This window comes from Zingiber officinale, chromosome 5A, assembly GCF_018446385.1.
Source record: "Zingiber officinale cultivar Zhangliang chromosome 5A, Zo_v1.1, whole genome shotgun sequence".
In the NCBI taxonomy this organism is placed as follows: Eukaryota; Viridiplantae; Streptophyta; class Magnoliopsida; order Zingiberales; family Zingiberaceae; genus Zingiber; species Zingiber officinale.
Window position 1 is genome coordinate 59,769,209 of NC_055994.1, and position 9,544 is coordinate 59,778,752.

Here is a 9,544-nt window from a genome sequence, read left to right on the forward strand (position 1 = left end):
AGAAATGCGGAAAATAACACTATATAAAAACTAAAGTCTTAGTTTGCTAATTTATCCAAGATCTTTATTCCAGGTTCCATCCACACACATCTTCATCGCATTGACCTCCAGCCTCCGCTAATCCATCTTCCCTTTACCTTTATCTGCAGTATAAGGAAAGAAGTATCTGTAAGCTTTACGCTTAGTAAGAAACCATCTACCTCACAAAACATGCATACGATGCAATTTATGCTTTTAAAACATGCTATTTGAAATATATGCTGAACAGGAAAAAGCATAGCATGGCATACAAACAAACTAGTCATGGCAACAAGTGCTAACATAAGCTATCATATTGTATCAATAGGAAACTAAATTGATACAAAAACTGAGCTGAGCTAATTCTAAACTAATGCTAAAGCTGTACTGAATTCACATAACTATTTGTGAAGTTTTGAAAACTATTTTCATAAATAGGTTAAAATAATAATCATGCTGCTGTTTGGGCCCGACAACTGTACTTGCTATGCGCGCATCCCTAACTAGACCCGGGTTTGCAAGTCCCGAATTTAGTAGGGTTTACTAGGTTATCTAAACCTAGGGACGACTGTGGGAGCCCAACCCATTGGATATCTGATCCAGTACAGTGCCACTGCTAAAAGTAAAATACTGAACATAAGCTAATAATGCTTGTCTTGCTCTTACTAGGTTGTCTAAACCTAGAACTAAGTTGTCTGAACCTAGAACTAGGTTGTCTGAACCTAGAGGCGACTGTGGGAGCCCACCCATTGGACATTTAGTCCTGTAAAAACTGGAGCAAGACTACTATACGATCTTAAATGTTTCTGTTGCATTTAACTGAGCTGTTAAACTGTCTAAAACTATACTGGTTATTTTATCGAACACTTGGTGTACGTCATCTCTCCTCTCTATTAGGGAGATTACCTCTAGGCACCCGACAACGTCTAGAACCTCCAACTAAAGGGGAAAACATGTCCGGCCCATCTAGAGATGCTCGACTAATCCCTAAATCTGTGGGGAGGGTTAAATACACCCTGTATGTCGACAAAAAATCTGCATATAGCAAATTTAAAGGCACACAATCATACGAAAGCTACTTATACTGCAGGTGAGGGGTTTCTTACCTCCTGCGCTAGTGTTCTTACAAATCTAGTCGCTAGTTTTACGGTGGAGACGATCTTCTCGACGATTCTCTTGCGTCTACGCGTTCTTCTCGTGGAGAGAAACGTCCTCGTGCCGGAGTTGTCACCGGAAAGGTGCTCCTATGGCCCTTGGACGGAACCCTAGGTTTGCTTGTGGTTGGCGCCGAGAGATGAGGGAGGAGAAGGGGTCAGCGTGTGTGTGAGGGTTTGAGGGAAAAGTTTTCTCATTTAAGAAAATAACAATTCCCTATTTATATTCCTATTTATATTAAGTGGGTAATTCGACCCAACTCAAATATAAAGAAAATTGATTCCCTTTTCTTTCAGCACGGCCCTACTGGGTTCACTTGGTTACTAGAGTTCACCATAAGTCGTAGGACCCAATAAGTCTCGGGTTCGATTCCCGCTTAAGCTATTTTACGTTTCTATTTATTTTTGCTACTTCCGCTACTTTAAAAATTCCATAAAAATATTCTAAAATTCCAGAAAAAAACATAGAATATTTCTAAAATAATTTTGAGAATTTTCGAGCGTTACAAAAAGAGATAATTTTGAGCTGCAAATGCAATTCCCTTATTCATCATCCTGTTCATCCTGTTCATCATTCAACAATGTTTTATTTATAGAGACATAATGTGGAAAATAGCTTCTTTTTTTATTATTATTATATTTCAGACCTCTTCTTCTTCATCATCCTTATCGTCATCATTCAACTCAGATTTTGACTTGTCGGATTCCTCACCTTCTTCTTCTTCTTCATCTGCGGCAACGACACGACTTCCTCCTCCTCCACCAGACTATGACCAGATAAAGGTGATAGATTAAGTGATTCGATACTAGAGTTGTTCCAAAAAAAGAGGTGAGTTTATGATTGTTGGTCCCTTTGGAGGCTGGCAAGAGGGGAGGGGTGAATTATCCTACAAAAATAAATCTAACCTTTCTCGGATATATCGACTAATTAACAAATACTTGTAACAATAAAGAGACGAGACTAATTAAAAGAGATTAAACACAGAGGGTTTACTTGGTTTGCAATCAGGGGATTGCTAATCCAAGGAAAAGAAGGCACAGTATCTGATGATCTCCTCTGGGCGGAGGAGCCTCTTACAGCGTTGAGAGCACAGACAGAAAAGTAAAGCACTAAGAAACTGATTACAAGTGAGTTGAATAATCTGTGCTAATCAGTGCTATATTTATAACACTGGTCTGGGCGCCCTAAATAGTCCGGGCGCCCTAGGGGATAAAATTTTATCCCCCAACGATCAGATCTAGTCAACACTTGATATGGTCAAAATCTTCGCTCCGGGTGCCCCGATACGTTCCGGGCGCCCCGGTCAGCTCCGGGCGCCCCGGACCCCAAAAGTCAACTCTGGTTGACTTTTTTTATCCGGTAGCTCTGCTTCGGTTTGGCTCATCTCGGTCCGGGTCTTCAACTCCGGTTCCGCTAGTTTGGGTGATCTCAGCCATCCGGAATAGGACTCACCCGAACCCAAGTTCCGGCCTTCTCCTCGAGCAGCCTTCCTTCTCAGTTTCTCGTCCCTTGAACGTCGCGCACGTTCTTCTCGTCCACCGGTGTACTCTTCCGTGGTCACCTCGTCCCTTGGACGCACCGAGCCAGTTGACTCTCTCCCCGTGCCGTCCTTCTCGTTAACCGCGTCTTCCGCTCGACTTCCTGTGTTTCTAAGCTCCTGCACACTTAGACACAAGGTTTAGGCAAAACAGGACCTAACTTAACTTGTTTGATCATATCAAAACACCTTGGGGTTCCAACAATCTACCCCTTTTTTATGTGAGCAACCTAAGTTAAGTTATAGTAAATATATGCAATAAAAATAGTTAATTTGCAAATAAGTCCAAAGATTTTTCAATATATACTTCCCCCTAGACTTAACATTCTTCTCCCCCTTTGATCACATAAAAACATAGGGTTCATTTTAACAAGTCTAAGGTAAATTCTAACTTAAAAAAAATAAGTGTTTTAAAAAAAATAAGTTAGAAAAAAAATGTGATAATTTTTCAAAAATTTAAGTGTTTGCAAAAATTTCTAAGACAATATTTTAATTTGCAACGTAAAAATAAATTTTCTAACTAAAAAAAAAATTCTAAGTTTTTGAATATATTTTCTAAAGCAAATTGAATAACTCTTTTAAAGCATTATTTGCAATAGAAATATTTTCTAAGTTAAACAAAATTTTCAAAACAAATGTTTAAAAACTTTTAAGTATTATTTAATTCTAACTTTAATACTTTTTCCAGAAAGTTAATTAAACATTTGATTTCAGTATTTTGGCTTCCAGGTCGTAGCGAGACACCTAGGCCTTCTTGGTTATTGGAGCAACAACCACTTCCTTAGACAAAGCCTCATAAAGAAATTATGAGTTTAACTTTCTCATTGAAAATGCTAAGTTTAGTTTTAAATTCAAGTTAAACATGTTTTCGGAACCCAATAGAGGTTCCTACCTACATGATTAATTAAATATTTTCTAGGTATATAGGCTTTTGAAATTTTTCTGATTTGACTTTGGTGAAACCTATAGTACCAGTTTAGTCCTCTATAATTCTTAAAAGTAGAAATATTTGAACCGGTAGACTTTTTCAAATTTTCTATTTCTTCTTTTAATTTTTGAGTTTCAATTTATCAAAATCCTCTATTAGACATTATTTTGCCGAAATTCTTTTGGTTTCTAAAATTTCATTTCCTAATTTGTTATTTTTATTTTCTAATTTATACATGGATTTTGCCATAGCCTTAATACCAAAGTAAAGTCGAACAGGAGGTAAGAGGCATACCTCACTTACCATATCAGACTTGAAGTCTGATTCTCCCCCTGCTTCGCTGCATTCATCTGAGATCGCTCCCCCTTCATCGATGCTAGGTTCTGATGTACTTTGCCCTTCATAGCTTGCCATCAGTGCTATCCCGGCATATTCTTGAATATCGGACTCAGATGATGAACTATCATCCCAAGTTACTTTTAGATTCTTGTTCTTCTTGGGTATCTTGTCTTTGCCCTTCTTTAGTTCTGGGCAATCTTCTTTTAAGTGTCCTTCCCTTTGACACTGGTAGCAACGCATCCTTCTTCTATTTCTTGGATTCTTTTTATTTTGTATTTCTTTAAACTTATTAGATCTAAAAAACTTTTTAAAGTTTCTTACCATATATGCTTCCTGATCCTCTTCTGAATCTAACTCGGGTTCATCCTTCTTGGTTACATTTAGTGCGATCATCTGGCTTGATTCCTTTGTTGTCCCTGCACACTTGGTTTCATGTAACTTAAGAGTAGAGAACAATTCTTCTAAAGTACTTACCTCTAGGTCTTTTGAAATATAGTAGGCGTCGACGATTAATGTCCATTCTGGAGTTCTAGGAAACACATTGAGTGAGTAGCGTATGGTGTCCCGGTTTGTTACCGTTTCACCGAGGTTCTTGAGCCCAGTAATCAATTCCTTTACCTTCGCGTGTAGATCGGCCACATTCTCACCTTTTTCCAGACAGATGTTCGTAGTTTGTTTCGGAGGATGTCTCTTCTAGCTAATTTTGCTTCGGATGTCCCTTCCTGGAGTTCCAGGAACTTCTCCCAGAGTTCTTTGGCCGACGAGTAACTTCCGATACGGTTGACTTCTTGAGGCGGTAACACGCTCAGCAGGTGATATTCCTCACGGTTGTTCACCACGGAATCACTCTGCTCCTTCTTTGTCCATTGGCTCTCTTCTTTTTCTTCTCCATTTTGATTCGTTAGAGCTACAAAGCCATACTTTATAATTAACCGAATTTCAAAATAAGTTCTTAGGAATACCTCCATACGACACTTCCAGTGTGCGAAGTCCCCCTCGGATTTTGGTGGAACGATGTTTGGTCCGACCATTTGGTTACTTCGATCGGCAGTTAGTCCTCCTGAAGTGCCTTGCTCTGATACCACTTGTTGGTCTCTTTGGAGGCCGGCAAGAGGGGAGGGGTGAATTGCCCTACAAAAATAAATCTAACCTTTCTTGGATATATCGACTAATTAACAAATACTTGTAACAATAAAGAGACGAGACTAATTAAAAGAGATTAGACACAGAGTGTTTACTTGGTTTGCAATTAGGGGATTGCTAATCCAAGGAAAAGAAGGTGCAATATCTGATGATCTCCTCTGGATGGAGTAGCCTCTTACAGGGTTGAGAGCACAGACAGAAAAGTAAAGCACTAAGAAACTGATTACAAGTGAGTTGAATAATTTGTGCTAATCAATGCTATATTTATAGCATTGGTCGGGACGCCCTGAAGAGTCCGGGTGCCCTGGGGGATAAAATTTTATCCCCCAACGATCAGATCGAGTCAAAACTCGATCTGGTCAAAATCTTCACTCCGGGCGCCCCAGTACGTTCTGGGCCCCCTAGAGGGGTCCGGGTGCCCCGGTCAGCTCCGGGAGCCCCGGACCCCAAAAGTCAACTCTAGTTGACTTTTTCCGTCCGATAGCTCTACTTCGGTTCGGCTCGTCTCGGTCCGGGTCTTCAACTCCGGTTCCTCTAGCTTGGGTGATCTCGGCCATCCGGAATAGGGCTCACCCGAACCCAAGTTCCGGCCTTCTCCTCGAGTAGCCTTCCTTCTCGGTTTCTCGTCCCTCGAACGTCGCACACGTTCTTCTCATCCACCGGTGTACTCTTCCTCGGTCACCTCATCCCTCGGACGCGCCGAGCCCGTCGGCTCTCTCCCCGTGTCGTCCTTCTCGTTAGACGCGTCTTCCGCTCGACTTCTTGTGTTCCTAAGCTCCTGCACACTTTGACACAAGGGTTAGGCAAAACAAGACCTAATTTAACTTGTTTGATCACATCAAAACATCTTGGGGTTCCAACAATGATCAGTACCTGCCCTTTGTTGTAGGCAGCCATGGTTTTGGTGTAATCGACTTTGAGCATTGCTGCCTTGGCTATATATGGAGCTTTCTCCTTCAAAGGAGAGTTTGTTAAAGGTTGTTCGATTGAATTAGCAAATCATGTGTTGCTATTGATTACTTACTTCTTCCGTCAAAGATTTCCACTTGTCTCCTCCAGCTAGCAACCTGTTCAGATCAAATTGATGCGTTTATTATGGTGGTAAAAAATCAAAGAGAGGGAAAAAAAATCAGTTATGGAGTAGAAAGATCTGTAGGGGAAAGGAAGAGGAAAACTAACTGTTGTGACCGACTTGTTATTAGGGTTCTTTTCCTTGAACGTCTTCCGAAAGTCTTCCCTGTCGAGCTAATCGAGTGAGCAATGACATACAAAAAGGGTAAAAAAAATCGATGAGCCGTAAGAGAGGATCTCACATGAAGACGAAGAAGGCACTCTGAGGCCTCTTGGCCGTGTTAGGATCCTTGCCAGCTTTGGACTTCCTTGGCTTCTTCATCGCCTATTCCGGTCCCTTCTTCACCAAAATCCTTTAGAGAGAAGAAAACAAGCGACCAATCCCCACAAAATTAAACTTTTCAACACCGATCGATCTGCTAAGAACATTCAAAGGTGAAATGGAATCTCACTTGGTATCAGTTTTCTTGGAAGCGCCCGTCTTTGATTTCTCCCTCTTCATGGCGAGATCTACAGCAAAGACGATCAGATCCGTCCATAAAAGTAAAAAAAAAACACACACAAATCACATAAATCATGAGAAATCGTAAACATTACCTTGAGATTAGGGTTCTACGGCGTAGGAGAGGAGGAGTGATCGATCGATGGGATGCGGAGGCGAAAGCGAAGAGGATTAGAAAAGAAGGCGAGGAGGGGTTCCTCGGCATAGATGGGGTCGCCAGTGTGAAGAGATCAAGAAAGAAAAATGCAAAGTAGGTGAAGAGATCGTAAGTTGGAGAAGGTAAAGGAGGAGAATGCGGCAACAAAAAATTTTGGGGAGAGGGAAAGAAAAAATACGGCGGCAAAATATAGGCGAAGGGGAAAAAATAGCAAAGGAAAAAAAACAACGGTATTTAACAACGCTTAATAGACAATGATTTTCAAAAACAGTTGTTGTAATCCCTAAAAAAGCATACATAGATAACATTTTTCAAAAACTGTTGTCATAGCCTTTAAAAATTGTTGTCATAGCTCCAAAAAAGCATAAATAGACAACAGTTTTTAAAAACCATTGTCGTAGGCCAAAATAACTACTAAAAGACAATGATTTTTGTTAAAATCGTTGTTAAAAGGCAAAAAAATAATGATTTGGTATAAAACCGTTGTCGTTTGAGTGTTGTTGAATGAGGATTTTCTTGTAGTGTTGTAATGTCAAAGAAAATATTGTACACTTTTGTAGCAAAAGGTGATCACACAAATCATATTTATATTAAGAACATCCTTCTCACACAAGGGCCCACGATCCATATTCTTAGATTACACAGATCACTTCCTAATATTAATTTGGGAGAACCCTCTAAACTCTAATTAATCTTCCTAACAAGAATTAATCCCTGTTTCAAGGAAATGTCGTAGAAAGTAAGGGATACCTTATGTCACAAAGCCCTATGGTCTTACAATCCAAGGCTCTTCCTATACTCAGTTATCTAAACCCTGCATTTACATGGATTGACCTCACACACATATTGTCAAATACATACAAGGCACAACACATATAAATGACAATATTAACACTTCACTGTATAGGAAAATGTCCAAAATCATAAATGATAAGTCAAGAGGTACCCGCCTCCAATGTAGATCGAACTAATCAACCTCTATGTCGATGTGCTCATCCCGAATCCGAATCCTCGTTCCAAGGAATATTTCCAATTGGCTCAACACAGATGTAATCTAATAACATATACAGAATCTATATAGAACAAACCATCCTCAATAGGAATCTAAAGGAAATCACTGAACCTGCTCACCTAAGTGTACGAATAATGATCAAATTCCTCATCTCCACAACAGTCTAACCCCAATTGGCCCTCCTCTGTTGAATCGCAGCCGGGGAAGTTGCTGCCGGATATACTGGCCGGAGCTAGGTGGAGCCGCTAGCCTCCAAATCCACACTAAAATTCCCAAACCCTGCTGTATATGTCAAATATCAATCATATAGCTTACAATTCCAGTACAGGTCATGAAATCAAATCCTGCAAAGCCAATACCTTGCAAGCTTCACTCCAATTCCAGGTTAGCAGCCTTCTCTCAGGCGAACTCCACTTGCTACCGTGGTGGTGAATCGGCAGAGAACAACAATGGTACTAGGGCATCGGGTCAGAGGGGCGGCGGCTGAGGAAGATCGCAACTAGGGCACGGTGGCGTAAACCAGAAAGCTCTCGGTGGCTAGCAGCTAGGGCACAGGGAACTAGCCAGCGTTAGGGATCTCCACGGCGATGGGGTGAGAGGCGATGATTGGCCTCGGCGCGCAGATCAGATGAGAGGAGATGAAGTGCCGAGGAATTGGGGCTTTGTAAGCGTGGGGAAAGCGAGGAAACTGCTCGGCACCGATTAAGGCACGGATCAGCAGTGTGCGAGCGCAGGGGAGAAGGAGTTGGCCGGCTCTCTGTTCCCCGGCGTCGTCGGTGTCGGGCAGAGGTGAGGAGACGCCGATTAGGGCGGTTAGGGCAGGCGTCGGGAGAAGAGGCTCGGCTCGTGTGGGTTTCGGTGGGGAAAAAGGAAAATGAAGAAAAGAAATAAAAACAGAAAAAGAAAAAGGAATAAGGAAAATGAAATTAAAACTTTTCCTCATTAAAACAGGGTAGCCTAAATAGGCTTTCCCAAGCCCCATTTTATCCCCGTTAAATCGTCCATACGAGCTCCGAAAAATTCCTGAAAAATTTCTAAAAATTCCGGAAAATTCTCTTATCATTATTCGCCATTTTTCGGTATTTTACATTCTCCTCCACTAATAAAAATTTGGTCCCCAAATTTCGATATCTACCATCAGCAATTACTAACAACAGATATAGAGTATAAATGCTGAACGGTAAATAAATCACATACCTCAAGTGAAAAGATGGGGATATCGAGCTCGGATCGTATCCTCGAGCTCCCAAGTAGCCTCCTCGCCCGAATGATGCTGCCATCCGATTTTTAACCAGCCGGATAGTCTTGTTCCGCAACTGACGCTCTTTCCGGTCGAGAATCCGTATCGGAACCTTCTCATAAGTAATGTCAAGCTGAACTGGAACTGAGACATCTCCAAGACAGGGTCGTGCACGATCTCCTCAACATAGATACGTGAAAAACATCGTGAACGCCTAACAGGAACGGTGGTAGTGCCAGTCGATAAGCTACCGCTCCGATCCTCTCCAAGATCTCGAAAGGGTCAATATACCGCGGGGCCAGCTTACCCCTGAGGCCAAATCTCTTCACCCCTTTCGTGGGTGAAACTCGCAGAAATACATGGTCACAAATGGAGAACTCTAAGAGTCTCCGACTCCGGTCAGCGTAACTCTTCTGGCAATCCTGTGCCTCTAACACTCTCC

At 41.5% G+C, this 9,544-nt stretch overlaps 1 protein-coding gene across 1 annotated transcript; it reads right to left on the reverse strand.

Moving 5' to 3' along the window:
- Positions 1-117: 117 nt before the first annotated feature.
- On the reverse strand, positions 118-6,569 carry LOC121980507 (HMG1/2-like protein). The gene is made up of 5 exons (XM_042532576.1): positions 6,434-6,569; positions 6,300-6,357; positions 6,145-6,187; positions 5,994-6,074; positions 118-143 (listed from the first exon to the last, which is right to left on the reverse strand). The coding sequence occupies exons 1-5, from the start codon at positions 6,511-6,513 to the stop codon at positions 118-120; spliced, it is 288 nt and encodes a 95-aa protein (XP_042388510.1). The 5' UTR covers positions 6,514-6,569.
- Between the last annotated feature and the right edge of the window lie 2,975 nt (positions 6,570-9,544).

What these genes read in the sequence shown, in the direction of transcription:
- LOC121980507 (XM_042532576.1), bottom strand. Translation starts at nt 6,513, where the DNA reads ATGAAGAAGCCAAGGAAGTCCAAAGCTGGCAAGGATCCTAACACGGCC. An exon ending in ATAACAAGTCGGTCACAACA is followed by an intron (nt 6,188 to 6,299) that starts GTTAGTTTTCCT and finishes TGATCTGAACAG; the next exon opens with GTTGCTAGCTGGAGGAGACA. An exon ending in CTGCCTACAACAAAGGGCAG is followed by an intron (nt 144 to 5,993) that starts GTACTGATCATT and finishes CTTATACTGCAG; the next exon opens with ATAAAGGTAAAGGGAAGATG.